The 18,514-nt window shown below is 48.5% G+C and overlaps 1 protein-coding gene across 12 annotated transcripts in view; it reads right to left on the bottom strand.

The window, feature by feature from the left end:
- SHANK2 (SH3 and multiple ankyrin repeat domains 2) overlaps window positions 1-18,514 on the bottom strand; it is a 285,477-nt gene that overhangs the window by 105,075 nt on the left and 161,888 nt on the right. For all 12 annotated transcript variants that reach the window (XM_064162990.1, XM_064162984.1, XM_064162986.1 and 9 more), the window contains 2 exons: window positions 14,215-14,297; window positions 12,512-12,636 (listed from right to left, as the gene is read on the bottom strand). In XM_064162990.1, coding sequence (XP_064019060.1) covers window positions 12,512-12,636; window positions 14,215-14,297 — 208 coding nt within the window. The remainder of the gene's footprint in view (window positions 1-12,511; window positions 12,637-14,214; window positions 14,298-18,514) is intronic.

The following is an 18,514-nucleotide window of genomic DNA, read 5'->3' as shown; positions in this document are numbered from 1 at the left end:
AGATGAGGAAGGAATCTCTCCATTAAAACCCCTCTACAATGTTAGAAAGCCAACAACATTCCTGTTTCCAGAATCTGCTCTTGAAGAGGTCTGCAGCAGGGTAACACATTGTGCCAGGCCACATTCTTTATGTCCCAAACCCTTCCTGTTTTCTACTGCTCAACACAAGAACTTGCCAACTGCAAAACTCCCCCAGAGATGGAAATGACCCCATCTACCCAGCCTTTCTACTGCAGTGCAGTCTGCATGAACATTAAAGCATCCTGACCTGTATGGAATTATTTCAGTTCTCATTTTAGTCTCCCCTGGAAAAGGAACAAACCCAGAAGTCGGTGCCAAAAGGACAAGTTCAAACTAGCCAGGTCAGGAGCATTTAATAGAGGATTCAGCCACCAGGCATGGCTACCCGAGAGTTTACCCATCCAGGGAAAGCTCTGCATCCCAACTTTCCACTTCCAATAGAGGAGCTGGAACGTGAGCCCCTGGATGAGCATGGGAAGCTGGAACTCTGCTCACAGACCTCTGCAATGCTGCAAGTTATCCCAGCCACCCAGCCAGCACAGAAGCACAGTGAAGGTCTGAAGGCAGCAGTAGCCCATTTGGCACTGCTCACTACCAGGTGAGTCTTGGTCTCGGTTCTGACACCTTTACAGGTGGAACAAGATTTGTCCAGAGAAAACTACCTCAACCACTATGCTGTGAAAGCACAGCAGTACACCTTTGAGAGACCAAATGGGACAAGTTCAAGCACCCAGAGCTAGGTCCATATCATAAGAAGCAAAAGGACTAAAGAACTGAGCAGCACTTTTGCAGAAGTCTGCATGGCACAGGGAGAAGAAACGGCAGAAGATGTTGCATGACCATGAGACTTGGGGGTGAACAAGCCCAGCCTTTGATTCTGGGGCAAGAGGTGCCTATGGCATCTCCAGCTCTGATCAACAACCAATTTGCTAAGTGTACTCTTGATTTCTACTAAATAGACCACAGGCAATTATGGGGACCAAATACTTGCTCACAGACAAAACCCACCCTGAAGTCAAGCCCTGGTCCTTCTGGCTTGTGTCAAAGCCAGCTCCACAAGAGGCAAGGTCAACAAAGCAGATTTAGGTACGAAAAACTAACAAGCAACTTTAAGCAAACACTTACAATAAATGTTTGCTGGTCATCTGAGAAACAATTGCCTCTTTCTTTGAGCAGTTAAAGTGAGTCATAGCAAGCCTCAGTGTAAACAAACACACCAGAAGCACCACGAACAACTTCCACATCTGTCTGCAATGGCAGCTGCCTCACACGGCTCTGGCTGGTGATGGAAAGCCAAGCTCGAGGTGCACGCCAGTGAAAGCAATAGCAGTTCTTTGAAGCCCCTTAGCAGAACAATTCCAGAAGACAAAACCTGGCAATAAAATGCTGGAGATATTTCTATTATGAATTAAAAACAGAGAAAGGGTTCTTGGCTCTTGCCACTTATGCTACTTCAAAAGAAAACATGAGGGAGTCACGGCAGGGCTGTGGCATCTGCTCCCCGCACCTGTGTGATGGGGCAGCTCGACCCACGGCACCCTGCCTTGGGGAGGACAAAGCAGGAACTCTACACATCTCCTCAGCTGTTTTAGCATCTAGGCTGGCATCAACTTCTTGTTGTATGACATTAGTGCCAAGTCTTTACAAAGAGGCTCTCTGCCATCTCTAGTGCCAGATCCCTAGCGGCTACTGACTGGTAAACTGTGGCTGTTTCATGGTGGAGCTGATCTCTGCAGTCACTTCCTGAGCCCAGGGTTGTCAGGGTTCTCTCAGCTGTCATCTTCATTCCAACGAGTGTCTGAACAACCACAGTGTTTGTCCATAAGCAACCCTTTCTGTTCCAAGGTGTAAATAAACTCTTCCACAACTTCTCTGTGTACCTACATGCTTTTAAACTTCAGCTTCATCACCAAATAAAAGACACATTTAGCTACCTGCTGTTGTCCTGCCAACCTATTTACCCATCTTGAGAAGCTCCTTTAAGCCTTTAATGTGTTTGCTGGGACAATTTTCAGTGCTCTGACCAGCAAAGCCTTCAGAGACCTTCAGATCCAGAACTCCACAACAGAGACATTGCCACTTGCCATGAAGACAACTGAGGAGTTACTGTTCTGCAAACTAACAGGCAAAACTCTCACCACGGAGAAATAATGGGTCTGGAACAAGTGAAAACCTTCTGCCACAAGAAGAGGAGAACTGGAAATCCAGCTCCCCACTTAGTGCCACAGGCACAAACGAAGCAGCAGAGACAGAGGAGTGTTACCATCTACTGTTCCATGCAAGAGTCTCCTATCAGTGCTACAGCAGGATAGAAAATGTTCTTTCTAACCTGATTACTTAAAGTGTAATTCAGGTTCCTCACTAGATAGGTTTGCTGCACCCTAGGAGCTGCAGGGCATGCCCATATGCTGTCCATACATACCCCGATGCTACCAAAGGACCCAAACCAGACTAATGGACACTAAAAGCTTGTGATTCTCTTTCTCATATTTACAGCCATAGCAGGATGAGAAACTGAATCATAGAATCCTAGACTGGTTCACACTGGAAGGGACCTCAGAGATCATCTGCTCCAACCTCCCCACCATGGGCAATGGGAGGGTCCACACCTCTCAACAAGACTTGGCTGCTCGAGGCCTCATCCAGCCTGGCCCTGAAAAGAGAGCTGGCACTAAGTAAATACGTAACCACCTACGCAGACTCGCATGCAACTCCACTTCAAAGTACTTCTCCTGCCTGTAAGAGGCTCGTGCCTCCCAAAATAAGGGGAGAACAGAAACAAAAACAAAAATTCAAGGTATGAGATCAGTTCTGCTGCAGCAAATAGGAGTCAGTCAGTCAACTCTCCACCATTTACACCAGCTCACCTCTTCTCCTTCCCCTGTATTCCTGCAGGCTTGTAGCAACATCAGCAATTAAGAGAAATTGTATTTTCTCCCCGAAAATGCCAGGCACAAGGACTGCTTTTCGTATAGCTCCACTCTGCTAAGTAGGTTTCCATAGTATCAAAGACTATAAAAAGCTAACGGGCTTCAGAGGAATTAATTTTAATGGAATGTCTTCTGGAAATCTCCAAACTGTGCCTCACAAATGGCATTTACTCAGACGGTGCTGGTAGCCTGAATGCCCACCCTCACCATGGAGGAGCCAGAAAGCGAAGAGCTGCATTACTCTTGTGTTATGTGAACAGTGCAGAGACAGACTCTGCAAGAGTGAGGCCCATCCAGAGCTGAGCTTTATGTGGCACACTGCTGGCCAAGGTGCAGAGGTTTAAAAGCTGTGTAGCTGTGGTGGGGAGGGACATGGCTTAGTGGTTAAGAGCTGACTCAGTCTTAAAGGTCTCTTTCAGCTTAAAACAATTTTGCAACTCAGAAGCACAGAATTAGCCAGATTGGAAAAGACCTCTAGGATCATCTAGTCCAACCTCTCACCTAACCCTTCTAATCAACTAAGTGCCTCATCCAGCCTCCTTTTAAACTCCGTGGCTGGCTACCAGTGGATGGCTTCTTGGTGGCCCAGAGCTAGCTATTTATTATAAGCAGCTTGGCTTTAAACATATTCCTTACTCGTAGAGCATTTTCTACTAGTGAGTCCTGGTTTTCAGGTGGCAGTAAGGGAAATGTTGGCTTCCATATGGGCAAGAAGTCAAAAAGCTCCCTCTGGCTATCTGCACACTCCACACACAGTCCCATGAGCTTCAGCAGAACCCCCCCAAGAACAGAAACCTCAGCAGAGTTCTTTCCAAAATGCAGTGGCACCACAATCAAAAGGCCTGAGAACTGAACGGGCACAGAGCCCATCTGACTGCTGCTGCCACCATCACCAGAATTCCTTCCCCATGCCCCCAGCACCATAAAACCAACTCTGAGCACCAAATGAGTGCTTGTTCCATCTCTAGGAGTCGGGACAAGTGCCACCATTTTCTCTTCCCCCTTGGGGCTACAGGCCCAGGTGCACCTCCTGTAGACTCCAAGCTAAGGCAAAACACTTCCCAGCCTTGCTCAGAGCCACCTTTTGTACATGTGCCAGCAGCAAACAGGCTGCTCCTCAGACAAAAGAGATTTTAAATAGTGTCATTTTAACAGTATTCCACAGCCTGTTGTTTGCTTGGCCAGGAAGAATTAAGCTCTTGGAAGAATCAAACTCACTCTGGTTTGCCCCTCTCCATCTCTGCTGAAGAGGTAACAGTCCTGTTAAGGTGGTTTCAGAACTACACAGGGCTGGTCCATCCAAGGTGTGTGATCATCCGAGGCACCCAGAGATACACAAGTCCACGGGACCTGGCAAAATGCACCCCAGAGTCCTGAGGGAATTAGCTGATGGAGCTGCCAAGCCACTCTCCATGACATCTGAACAGTCCTGGCAGCCAGGTGCAGTCCCTGGGGACTGGAAGGAAGGAAACATCACAGCCATTGTTAAAAAGGGTAGAAGGGAGGACCCTGGGAACCACCAACCTGTCAGCCTCACCTCCCTGCATGGGAAGATCATGGCACAGATCCTCCTGGAGGTCAGGCTAAGACCCAGGGAGGACAGGGAGGCGATTCAAGAGAGCCAGCAGGGCTCTACTAGGGGCGAACCCTGCCTGACCAACCTGGTGGCTTTCTACGATACAGTGACTAAGTCAGTGGAACAGGGAAGACCTCTGGAAGTGATCTGGAGTGCTGCAAGGCCTTGGACACAGCCCCCACAACATCCTGCTGGCCAGGCTGCAGAGGTGTGGATTTGCTGGGTGGACTGCTCAGTGGCTAAGGAACTGCCTGGATGGTCGCACCCAGAGGGTGGTGCCCAGAGGCTGAATGTCCAGATGGAGAGCAGTGCCAGGCGGTGTCCCGCAGGGGTCTGTGCTGGGACCGGTGCTGTTTAATGCTTTCATCAGCGATACAGACGGGGGCTCGAGGGCACCACCAGCTGTGTGCAGATGGCACCAGGCTGAGTGTGGCTGTCCTACGCTGGAGGGACAGGATGGCACCCAGAGGGACCTGGACAAGCTGGGGAGGTGTGCCCAGGTGAACCTCATGAGGCTCAGCAAGAGCGAGTGCAGGGTCCTGCAGCTGGGCCAGAACAGTCCTCACTGTCAATACAGGCTGGGGGAGGAGGGGACAGAAAGCAGCCCTGAGGAGAAGGACCTGGGGGTGCTGGTGGCCGAGAAGCTGGACAGGAGCAGGCAGTGTGAGCTTGCAGCCCAGAAGGCAAATCACAGCCTGGGCTGCATCCACAGCAGTGTTGCCAGCAGAGCCAGAGAGAGGATTCTGCCACTTTGCTCTGGTGAGACCTCACCTGCAGCACTGCATCCAGCTCTGGAGCCCTCAACGTAGGAAGGACACAGATCTGACAGAGCAGGTCCAGACGGGGGCCACGAAAACGATCAGGGGCTGGAGCAGCTCTGCTGCAAAGGCAGGCTGAGGGAGCTGGGGGTGTTCAGCCTGGAGAAGAGGAGGCTCTGGGGAGACCTAATAGCAGCCTGCCAGTGCCTGAAGGAGGCCACAAGAAGGGTGGAGAAACAGTTTGCAAAGGCCTGCAGTGACAGGACGAGGGCAATGCCTGCAAACTAGAGCAGAGCAGATTCAGACTGGATGGCAGGAACAAGTTCTCTATTACGAGGGTGCAGGAACACTAAAACAGGTTGCCCAAGGAGATGGTTATGTCCCCATCCCTGGAGATACTCAAGGTGAGGCTGGACAGGGCTCTGGGCAACCTGATCTAGTTGAGGATGTCCCTGCTGAGTGCAGAGGGGGTTTGGCTGGATGACTTCTGGAGGTCCCTTCCAACCCAGACCACTCTATGACCTCACCGAGCACATTTGGAACACCATCACTTCCTGTGGGTTAGAAGCTGCATCTAAACAGATGGAGAGAACAATGCCCAGATAGCTGCTACCCTTCTGCAGTGTGTTTGTGCAGATCCAAAGCACTTTGAAGGAACAATTCTTTCATTCAGCTGCCTCCATCCACTAAAAACATAACTGAAGAAAAAACACCATCAAAGCAAAGCCAAACTCTCACTCACTGAGATGAAGCAGAGAGGAAAATATTTTTGCATCAGGTGGAAAATGAATCCATGTGGTCAGAGACTGCACAGCCACCCCAGGCTGCTGAACACTTGTACCAGAGCTGCTGCTCTCCCAGGACACCACTGTCCCACTTCTTCTGTACTTCTGCAGCTGTGCTCACGCAGAAGAATTGCATAATCAAAGGAGGCAGAAAGTTTCCTCTGGACTGTGACAACTTTCATTTTGAGAATTGTCAGGGGTACACTTGTGCTTAATAGGCATTGTTTAGAGATGTGGCCAAGAGGGTGATGACTAAACGGTAAACAGAGATGACCTTTTTCCTCTAAAGGTTGGTTGAATCAAGTGATGTATCAATTAAATACACAGAATCCCAGCGTGGTAGGGCTTGGAAGGGACCTCTGTAGATCATCCAGCTCAACCACCTCTGCTAAGGCAGGGGGCACCTACAGCAGATTGCTCAAGATCACATCCATTTGGGTTTGGAATCTCTTCAGAGAAGGCGACGCCACTGCCTGTCTGCACAGCTCCAGCACCCTCAGTTTCTCAGGTTTAAAGAGACTGGTGCCCAGCCTAGGTGTGCCAGCTCTGCTCTGCCTCAGAGCTGCAGGTGAGTGAGAACACTGTTCCCCGGCAGTGACCGTGCACAGGAACACACAACAAGGCTCAGTATGTGTCACACAGCTGTGGAGCAGGTGCTGAAACACGGCAGCACTGCTGCAGCTTTGCTAGATCTCTCATCCTTAAAGGGACGCACAGGTGAGTCGAAACCCCACCCAGATGCTGTCGAGGAACAGAAGAGCTCAGTGTGCGCCGCAGCCAGCCTGGCTCTGCTCCTGCTCAACCTGCCAACGAGGAGCTCAGGGCATGGGCAGCACAAGCAGCCAAACTGGCAGCAAGAAGCCTAATGCAAGACAGTGAACCGAGTCTTAGTCTTCTGGGCCACCAAAGGCCTAAGTGTGAGAGGTGAAGACAGCATTCGAAAACGCAAGAGCACTGTGGGGTTTTTCCTCCTTCCTCCCGCTCGCACTACCGGCGCCGCACCGAGCTGGCACCCGCGCTCTGGGGAGAGCCACCGAACCGCACGGGCACGAACCACCTTCCAGAAAGAGACTGCAGAGAGCTCCGGTGTGATAATCCACCTTGCTGCAGAGGTGCTAACAAAGCCTCTGCTTATTTCCAGAGGAAAAACATCAGCACCCCCACGTAGCTGCCTGGAGAAAACACACACGATTTAGAGCCGTGTCTGGTGGGAGAAGCAGCAAAGTTCACACTAGGAACAGAAGAGCCACGGGGCAATTAATGGAGATTACCAAAGGATAGGAAGGTTTCTCCATTGCTAAAAGGATGTAAATCACTAGCAGATGGCTTTGTGAAAGCACCAACTCACCCAGCCACTGAACACAAATGGAGCACACAACATTGCTGCACTTGCCAGAAACACTCATAACGACTGCAGCCAAAGTTAAAAACTTCCCTTCCAGGTCAGTTTTCAAGCTGTGTGCACAAAACTAACCTACTGCTATAAGCCCCCTGGCAATCTAGAGATACTGCTGCATGTCCCTCAGATAAATATCCCATGTGCTTTCAGCATCTCCCTCAATGCCTGCTGCCACTTCCTACAGAGTCAGAGGGTAGGCAGCTTCATTTACCACCAGGCTCCTGTCCTGCTATGTGTAACAGCGGATGGCAAACACCTCAAGGAAAGCCTGCTCTACTAAGTGCTGTCAGCTCTGGAGGATAAAACAACACAGGCAGCTACGCTACAAACCATTTCAGCACCAGCTGAACTCTTCTACAGCAAGATGATGAGATTCCTTCTATTGCCATCCCTGCTTTGGATCCCCATGTCAAACCTTCATTGTGCCTTTTTTTCCCCCTAATAGATAATAAACTGGTTTTATCTAGTTTGCATCTGAACTGGAATGTAAGCAAGCAACCCTCCTCTGCTGAAGACAATAATATTTCAATTTATCTGGAAAAATAAGTGATTTTATGGCTCAAAAACACAAACTGCAACGACTCATTTAGAACAGAAGCACATTACTCTGCTGAAGGATTGCAGAATTAGTTTCACTTGCTAAGTATTGATACTATAAGACTACTGCTCGGTACCAGCTCAGTGCTGTGGTGGATGAAAACCCCCACACACCACACTATGCAACACCAGCAAAACAGCTGCACGCTCACAGGAACAACAGTAACACTTCACAACCCACCAGGTTTGGGTGTTGTAGGTTAGGCTATACCCTACCGTCCTCTGAGTCAAGAAACCTCTTCCACTCTAACAGATCTCCTTAGGCAAAGATGGTTACGCTTGCACACCATCAAAGCAGCTGTCCGAAGGGAAGCAGCCTCACTTGAGTAATTCCTTAACTCACATGGCAAGGCAGCACTATGCAGAGCAGTGCTCAGGTTCCTCTCTTGACACTGAGCTGCTCCCTCCCTGGAGGTGTTCAAGGTCAGCTTGCATGAGGCCTTGAGTGACCTGTTCTAGTGGGAGGTGTCTCTGCCTATGGCGGGGAGCTGGAACTGAATGAGCTTTCAGGTCCCTTCCAACCTAAAGCATTCTATGATTCTATGACTAGGACCTGCACACAGGTAACAAAGGGCTAGGCACAGGAGGGTTGGGCACAGAGAAGAGGCACAGGGGCAGAGCTGGCACCTTGCTTTCTGGCAAGGATTTCAAGTAACAAATCAAACCAGTTTCTGGCTCAGTTGTTTTGTGATCAAGCATTTACAAAGCTGCCCTGGTGCACTACAGTGAGCCTGCAATGGCTGAAGCCGTGTTCTACACACTGATGACAGCTGGAGATTTAAAATCACCTTCTAAGAGGAGCCATCACTTCTATACTGGGCAGCACTTGCCCCAGTATGCTGCTTTACTTTTATCTGCCTTTGCCATTGGGCAGACATCAAGAGGCGAGGAACCATCAACTACAATAGTGAAAAAATAGCTAACAGAGCAAGATGTGCAACCTCTCTCAGTTACAACCAAATCCCAGCCATGCTCCATTCCTGACTGTTTATCAAAGCCAAGAAAATAGATGAGTCAGCAACTGCTGAACTGCTCATCAAAATCTACATATAATGGCAGCTGTCTCTAGCTAACTCCAGCTCTCAAACCGCTCATGTGTTCCTCCAGTGCATTTTATTTGTGTTCTATCCAGAGAAGCCACCACACACCTTACAATTTGCATCACAAAAAGTATGACTGGGCTTGATGCAAGGACAAAAACAGTAACAGCTAGTGGAAATGTCAGTGAAGAGTCTTTGGACACTATTCCCAAAGCTAAGTTCAGCATTCGTCTCTGAAGGCTCTGCCAACAGTACAGGCTGGACAAGGCAGTGTGATGTGGCTTCTCAGCAAAGCTGCCACCTTGGTAAAAGCTCAGAGAAGGCAGTGTGCCAGCCCTGCCCCAACTGTCCGCCCTGTCCACCTGCTGAAGCAGGACAATGCCTTCCCTTCCTTCTCTCTGCAGATGCTTTATTTGTTCTGCTCCACACAGGCCATCTTCAACACTGAACTGCTGTAGTGTGCTCGGCAGCTGACCCTAAAGTTTTACACCCTTTGGAAGATCCAGACCATAATTATACAGGAAGAATGATGCCTTCACCAAGCCTCATGATCCCTCCTGCTCACAAAGAAGGGACCTACCTTCCTGTCAAACCTGTCTCCCCGTAGTCAGGACCAATGGCAAAAGTTCCCCTTACCTCCATGACCCAAGCCAGCAAACCTCCTTGAGCAAGAGACAAACATCTGCTCTCTCTTGCTTATTGCCCTCTGACAAATTGGACTATCACTTGCCTACAGCCTGACACTTGCCATGAGTGTTATAAATGGGACTAATTAGGATCCTAGTTGCCTATTAACTGTTTTATTATTCATGTGACATTTATGATGAATGCATTTGGTAACTTACAAGCAGTTGAGGTGGCACTACCCACAGCAGCATGAGCCAACAGGGCAGACTAACCACACCAGCTATGCTAGCCACTTGCTGCAGCCTGTAGTGCCTTTTGTTCTCCCAGTGCCTGCTGTGTTCGACTGCCAATGCTCTCTGCATTTCGCAGGCTCACAGGACATCAGAGGTTGGAAGCGACCCAAAGAGCTCATCCAGTCCAACCCCCTCTGCCAGAGCAGGACCACACAATCTAGCTCAGGGCACACAGGAACACATCCAAACAGGCCTTGAAAGGCCCCAGAGGAGGAGACTCCACAGCCTCCCTGGGGAGCCTGTTCCAGTGCTCTGGGACCCTTCCAGTCAAGAAGTTCCCCCTTATGTTGAGGTGGAACCTCCTGTGCTGCAGCTTCCATCCACTGTACCTTGTCCTATCCCAGGGAGCAGTGAGCAGAGCCTGTCCCTGCCTCCTGACCCCCCAGCCCTCAGACATTTATAGACATTTATTAAATCCCCTCTCAGTCTTCTCTGCTCCAGACTAAGCAGCCCCAGGTCCCTCAGCTATCCTCATCAGACAGTGCTCCAGTCTCTCATCCTTGCAGCCCTCTGCTGGACCCTCTCCAGCAGATCCCTTTGCCTCTTAAACTGGGAAGCCCAAAACTGTACACAGTATTCAAGATTTCCCTGCAGCATTTCTCTGTCCTTATGTTCAAGACGAGCAATAAGGTAGCTTGGCATTCCTGGAAGTGCTGCTGGAGCAGTCAGTTACGTTTTAGGTGCAGGATCTTTGGCATCAGTGTAAATACCTTCAAAGAAGGCTTTCTGCAGCTGGGCAGTACTGTGCAGCACATAGAGTGCCACAGACAAAACTCTGCTCCTCCCCAACATAAAAGTCTTTGAGGACAGCAAAGTTGTGACTCCGCAGGATTATCATCTCTTTCCTGCCAGACTCAGAACAAACAACGCTGGTGAGCACAGCCGACAGAGAAGGGGACTGGGTCTGCGCCCAGCACCGGAGCGGCTCGGAACTGCCGGGACCCTGCCGGGCGGTGTCGGCAGGGACTGGCGCCCTGAGCCAGCCGCGCAGCACACGCCTGACTGCTCTTCCAAGCCAAGCCACATGGACGTTTCTAGCCACTTCTAATCCTTCTTTCACCTGCCAGAAAACCAGCGCAGCTTTGGGCAGCACCACTTACCCAGACCTCTTAATAATTCCACCTGCACACCCACCATTCTGCAATCCTCTCCACTAAATCGCAATGATTCACCACCCAAGCTAGCTGCAAAATCCTCCAGCAGAGACTTTGCATACGTCCTACAGAATAAAAGCCTAACAAGAAATCACCTTCTAAAAACAAAGCATTGCTTAGAAACTCCACCTAGCATTGCTAACAATCATAGGTTTGAAAGCTTCCTTGCACCCAGTGCCTGCCAGTGCAATTTCCGAGCCTCCGTTTGTTTGCTAAATGCTTCTTCTCAAGCAAATAAACAGTGAGGAAAACGTCCTTTGAAGGCAGAGAGACAAATCCACCTCTGTTTTCTTTAGAAGCCCGCATAGCTCCTTCTGTCACTGTTACAGCAGCAGTGCAACTATTTAAATTCGATCACCATGGGAGTTCAAAGCACAGCACCAATAAGAGCTGCCTATTCTCTCCTCCCCTGAATGTAAAAGCCCGCTCTGCAGAAACAAACGTGGTGGCACCGGTAAACACTTCCCACAATGCACATATGGGCCTGAAAAAGGAAAGATCGAATCAAATCAAAAGGTCTTACAGACCAGACTTGGTCAAGCCACCCTGACAGATCTATTTCCCAGTGCCTGCTTTCACAGAATCACAGCACCACTTCGGTGGCCAGGAGAAGGTTGGGTGGGGGAAGGGGGGAAAAAAGAGGGAGAAAATCCCAAATTGTGGTTTTGTTGCCAACTGCCCAGCAAGACCAAGAAGAAGACCCAACTACCGCAACCAGACCTTAGGTAGCAGCTAAACAACCGCTCAGATATCCGATGGGAGATATTTTTGGTCTGAACAAAGCTGCTTTTAGTGAAGCAGCTTTGGTGCCTTATTTGGTGTATGACTGTACTTGGAGTGCACTGCTGGAAGCATTTCATTTGAAGCCAAAGAAATGTGCTCTACTCTCCATGGTTCCTAGACAGCACGAGACCGCTGCAGAAATGGCCGCAGCGAAGTCGTTCGCTCCTGTGCTCTGCTCAAGCAGCCGTCATTATTACCAGCAAACATGTCCAAGAGCACAGGATGCACAGCCTGCAAGAAATACTGGCATGAGCCTCAATCCCAGTTCTGTAATGCAGGGGTGTAGACAGTTCCACTTTCCTCTGACAGTGTGCTCCCAAACATCCAAAAGAAGAGACAGAGAATTCCCAGCCACCCTGAACATTGCTCTCCAGCTGCCTCCCTAACCACTGCATCAGATTTTAAGACCAAGTGCAGTTCGTTACTGGTGCCAGTCAGCTGAACCTGCCGTTCAGAAGCATCCCCACGTCTTCCAAAGCACATTCTCCAAAGGGAACATTGCTATCTCCCCAACAGAGCACTGAGAATCACATGCCAGGATCTCCTACCTCGATCAAAAAGTCTCCAGTTCTCAGGCCAGCTTGCCATGCTACTCCCCCTTCATCCACAGATTCCAAGTACTGCAAAGCAGGAAAGGCTGGAGTTGGGGTGAATTCTTCAATTGGTGTGTCAGCTTCAAAAATAAATACCACAGTAAGGGGAAAAAAAAAAAAAAGAAAGTTATGGAGTGCTTGCAAATACCACTTGGCTACAGGCCTCTTACTGGCCCCTCTCAGTTCTGGTTAAAAATGCTGGTGCTAGAAGCCTCAGGACTCTGCCTGGGAGGATGTCAAGATGCTGGGAACAGTGTCTGCAAGAGCAATCCACAGGTCCTCAGCTGAGAGAGGAAAATCCGTGCTGCTTTACTGACACAAACCAAAGCCAGCTCTACGAGGTGAGAGCTGCATTCTCTGCATTCCAGGATCATCAGGATTAGTTTGATGAACCCTTTTCTGTGTCTAGCAAAATGCTTGTCACTCTGGCAACACCCAGCTAAAAATTACTTGTGTGCCATAGCCAGAAAAGCATCTGGCCAAACTGGGGGGGAGGGATGGGATGAAAAAGATCAATCTGAATTTTGCTCCTAGCTGTAACTGTGCATTACAAAGCAGGCAACAGAAGAAAAGCACTTTTTGGGAAAGGAGGCAGAGCTGGCCTCATAGCAGCCCTGTCTCTCTCTCTCTGTCACGTAGACACAAGCAGAAAAGTCCTTGTGCCTTTCACCTGAGGTGCCCTCACTGCCACAGAGAAAATCTGGGGGCAATTGTTGGGCTGCCAGAGAGAGAGAGCAACCTCTGCTCAATGTACAGGCAGCCCAGGGCCACAGGCTAGCTAAAAGGCACTGCTCTTGGCTTGCCTGGTACAACTCCACAGCATTTTGTTTAACTAAAATCCCAAAGGCTTCCACAACACTGAAAATCTGTGGCGGCAGTGCTTTAGGGCTGGGGAAACACAGAAGCAAAAATGATGTCCCAGCAACGAAGCCATGGAATAATTCTGATGCTCAAGCAAGGCAAGGGAGAACCCACATAAGCTAAGGCAGGGGGAGAGATTGACTATACCATCACACAGAGCCTTTCTTAATGCAAAAGGAGCAGAGTGGACCGAAAGTTACAAAGCAGAGCATTAAAGAAAATGCTTTTTCTAACTCTGGAGAACGCCATTCTGGTAGATTTCAGGCTCCAGAGAAGTTCCATGCAGCTGAACATAGGAACAGCACACCACAGGCCATGCAACATATGTGCAGCTTCTGAAGGCATAAAAGAAGATCGCATTTTCATACTAAAACTGCACCAATGTCACCTTGCAGGAGATCCACACCTATTTTAAACAAAATGTCTCTCCTCTATTTCTGTTCACAGACCTACTTTGCTAGGCTGACATTTGCAATAAAGCAGCAGGTTTTGTAAGGGAAGCAGGGCTCCCACAGTTAAACTGCAGAACAAAACACATTAATGACAGAATATTACACATACCAAGCATAATAAAAATACAGGTAAAACTTTCTCCTCCCCCCCCATTAGAGTGCTTCTCCTACGGAAAAATGCAAACTGCTTCAGACAGAAGCCCCTAAAATCCGAGTAGCACAGCACAGAAAGAATCCTGTTGTCTAGCAACCAAGTGCAGCACGAATAATGTCTGCTTATACTCAGAGATGTATAAATGTCTTCATGCCAGCGCACATCGCACACACACACACAGAGGCACGTACCTTTTGCCCCTCTGAGCACAAATCCAAATCCTTCATTGTCCTTTTTCTGCAGGACCACTGCCTTTTCTTCTATGATGCAGTCACTGTAGAGAGAATTCCGAGGATAGCGACCATTATTACATCCCTTCATCACCACTGTAGTAGCCGCTCCTCCAGTGTGCAGGTTCATCATCATCACAGCCCGTTAATCAAATAATATTGCAGTAACCAAGCATGAGAAAACAGAGAACAAATAGCAGCGAGGGGAAGACAAAGACTCAGCTTGATGGTAAAAGAGAACATGACAAAGCAACTTAAAGAGAATGGAAAAGGCAGAGAGGAGAAAGAAGGAAGAAATCATGCATGGTGGTTTGTGTTCTATATGAAGGACTGCACGAACATGTGATCATGTAATCTGTGGGCTAGCCAGGACTCTAAAAGGAAAAAAAGTAAGTGCACTGAATGACAGTATCATTAATAAACTCCTCATCGGGGATGTACCAGATGCATCTTCTAGTGAAGCCAAAATGAAACCAACCAGAAGAAAAATGAGGCAGCATTTTGAATTTAAAGGTAATAAATTATGATTTTGTATTAGCTAACTAAAAAAGGCACAAATACGTTCCGAAAGCTATGCCTTGCATCAAAAGCCCTTTTTCAAGCCTATTGAATGTTGCATGCTGCAAGAATCCCACATGATCATCTGACAGCCTACAATGCTAACAACGTGCAGCTGCCTTGGCGTCATCAGGCACAAATTTCCACAGCATCAAGAATCTGCATAATCGAAATAGTAACAAGGCATGCACAAGCAGAAAACACATTTCCAAGGAATATTGCCCCTCTCCTGCTAAACAATCTTATAAAACAAGGAGATGGTGTAAAGGACTATTTATGTAAGCAGCATGTCCTTAAAGAGAAAGCAGCCCTAGGAATCTGGCTGTCATTGGCTGACACAAACGTAGACGGCGGAGGAAGAAAATACATAAAATCCACATGAAAATGGGATCTTGCCTGCACAGGGAATGGTCTGCAAAAGGCTTAGGTTGTTTAGGGTACTAAAAATAAATTTGAACTCGGGGGGAGGGGGGGGGGGGGGGGGCGGGCAGAAAAATATTCTGAATGTTCTTTTAAGCCTAAAACCATTACCCAGCACAAGCTGCAAGACATTCTTCTGCATAAAGAGAGTGTCAGGGGTTAAATATTCACAAATATTGTAAGCAACTTAAAGCAGGCTGCTGTGTGGGCTTTAAAATACCTAGAAAACTATTTATGAGAGAAAGAAAGAGGAGGAAGTTTGATTGGCTTTGTTGAATTTCTCATCTTGTTACTACTGGGCTGGTATAGCATCTGGTAACCAAAGCATCAGCACAATGAGAGGTAGGATCTGCTTCCTGCTGGGCTGCTGCAGCATCTGGTCACCAAAGCATCAGCACAATGAGAGGTAAGATCTGCTTCCTGCTGGGCTGCTGCAGCATCTGGTCACTAAAGCATCAGTACAATGAGAGGTAGGATCTGCTTCCTGCTGGGCTGCTGCAGCATCTGGTCACTAAAGCATCAGTACAATGAGAGGTAGGATCTGCTTCCTGCTGGGCTGCTGCAGCATCTGGTCACTAAAGCATCAGTACAATGAGAGGTAGGATCTGCTTCCTGCTGGGCTGCTACAGCATCTGGTCACTAGAGCATCAGTACAATGAGAGGTGAGATCTGTTTCGTGCCATTAATAATCCAGAAGTGGAGGAAGAAAGAGACATCAAAGAAAAATTGAAGCAAAACTGGTTAAAGCTCTGAACAAAGACAAGGCTGATGATGGCAGACACTAGTGGACAGCCTCCAGGAACTCACAGGTTATCCCTTTGTCAACTTGCCAACTCTGAGCAAGGCACCTTCCTGCCACAGTCAAGGATGATGTTAATAATGTCTTCCAAAGGACAGAGTCATTAAATGCCACCACAAGCTAAGACTACCACCACTGTGCCTTTCTGAGCAACAGCTGACCAACAGCCTGGGAATGCTTACTGCTATTTCCTTTTCTTAAGGTGAAGCTCCCTGCAATGGAAAGGACATAGCAAGAAAATGGCTGTGCTCCTCTCTGGCATCTTGGGATGGGGTGGAACATGCAGCCCACACTGCCGGGCTGAAGCCTTCCCTCAGTGTGCTGATAGTGCAGAAGCTGCCTGAACTTCCCAGAGGACTCGGTTCTTTTCCTCATTTCACCACTCACACTTTGAAGGTGGGGTTCATAATTACCCACTGAAGAGTCAGCAGTAAAACTGCCTTCAGCCTTTTACTTAATAACCTTCATTTCCTGCAAGTTTTCGTGGATGCGATCAACAGCTTAGTGCAGCCTTGGAGCAGCCTGCCCACAGAGCCTGTGGAGTGTCCTTCCCTGGAGACTTTCATCACCCACCTGGGTGCATTCCTGTGCACCCTGATCTAGGTGAACCTGAATTAGGAGGAAAGTTGGACTGGATGATCTCTGGAAGTCCCTTTCAACCCCTAACATTCTGTGATTAACAGGAGCCAAAAGGCTGCTTTTGAGAACCTAATCTCAGCAAGTGCTTGGGACAAAGCAGAGCCCTCCTCCCCACTACCCAAATCCCAGCCCCATCTCAGGTACCAGTAGTGAGCACTCAGGAGCCTGCGGGCTGGGCACTCATTAAACCTTGCTTCATTTTTGTTGACAAGCCAGAACAACTGGTAAGGTCATTCCTTACGAAGATGAAGGCTAACGTTTCAAAAGCAGTGCTGGGAAAGCTTGGGGTTTGTTCACCTGACCAGCATTGGGCATCTGCACCCAGACAAAGGTGCCTGGGGTCCTGTCGCAGTCAGCCAAGGAAAGCAGCAGGCATTTTCAGGCTGTCCTCGCTCCATCCTAAGGCAGAGGATGAAGTGAGGATGCAGGGCTGTGCATATGGAAGTCTGAAGACCACCTCTGATTTTCTTTAGGCATATGCAGCACATTTGCTGCACAAACTACCTGGCTTCATCCCTCGGTTTTAGTGGGAAAAACTGAACTGCCAACACAGCACAAAGCTTTGTGGCTTACACGAAAGAAAGGGAGGGGAGAAGAAGCTCTCGTGAAGTTTTGGTAACAGAAGATACAAACTGATCTCTCTCACTTGGTAAATACAGATCACAGCTATCCTGCTCCAGCCAAGTGCTACACAAAGAAAATCCCCTCACAGCCTGCAAAGCAGAAATGCAGGTTTGTGAAAATCAGCCATGTAGCCATTTCTTCTCATTTACCTGCTAGAAGAAGGGGATCTGCACACTCTGGTGGCATAAGCAATTCAAACTTGGTTAAAGCAATCACACACAGCAAATTGATTCTCTGCATCCCAGTGCTGTGGAGCTAAGAGCTGGCAGCTGGAAAAGGATGGAAAACAAACCACGCATGCAAATGAACTAAACTTGCAACCTCCACACCCCTGTTCCCAGCAAACTCACTTTGCATCCTTGAAAGAGGAGGCAAGAAAAGGGGAAAAGAAGTTTAACCTCTGAGTGTTTGCAATATTGGTTTTGTTTGCTTTGCCAAGACCAGGTCCTTTTATCTCTCTTCACTGATGACATGCTGGAGGTCTGCTCACAGTCTACCTGCTCTTGGCAGGCAAAGTGGTGCCCAGGGTAAGAGCAGATCCAGGTTTCTCACAGTGAGCCTTCCTGGCAGCATTTCTTTGGTCCTGGAAGTGCTGCAGCAGCAGAATGCATACAGGGTGCAGCCACCAGCGGCAAATCAAGGTGACAGTTACATTCCAAGCCTGTCCAGTGGTCTGGGCTCAAGCAACGGCAGAGGCGTTTCTTCACAGATGCTTTGAGCACAGGAGCTCTGCCCGGGGCCAAACAGTGCCTGCTATCTGTGACACACCGAACTTCCACAGGTAAAGCCCTTTCAGTCCATTTCTGTCCCATCTCCAGCTGAAATTAAGCAGCATCCGTTTCAACGAGGAGTTTTCAGAGTAGTACTTTGGTACTATCTGACGGTACTAAAATGAGTAAGTTAAAAATCAATAGCTCATTACTTAAATAGGGCACAGACTGCTTTGATTTTGGGCTGTCTAAGCCCGAGATTCACTGCCTGCAAGGTTAGCTGCAAACGACAACCTCTCGAGTGCAGAAGCTGTCTGCATGAACCACAACATTCAGCACAAAAGCTTTGGCCCTCCCACACACACTCCCCAAAAAATATTCAATCTAAGACTGGGTTTTCTTTATCCAAACACTAAACATTATACACTAGACTTATTCCTGTGTCTTCCCTAGCATTGCAAGGCTCACAAATTGTGCAGACTTAAAATTTCCATGAATTTAATGGTTTAGT

Source organism: Pogoniulus pusillus, chromosome 24, assembly GCF_015220805.1.
Source record: "Pogoniulus pusillus isolate bPogPus1 chromosome 24, bPogPus1.pri, whole genome shotgun sequence".
Lineage (NCBI taxonomy): Eukaryota > Metazoa > Chordata > Aves > Piciformes > Lybiidae > Pogoniulus > Pogoniulus pusillus.
This window is presented reverse-complemented; position numbering and strand designations above follow the sequence as displayed.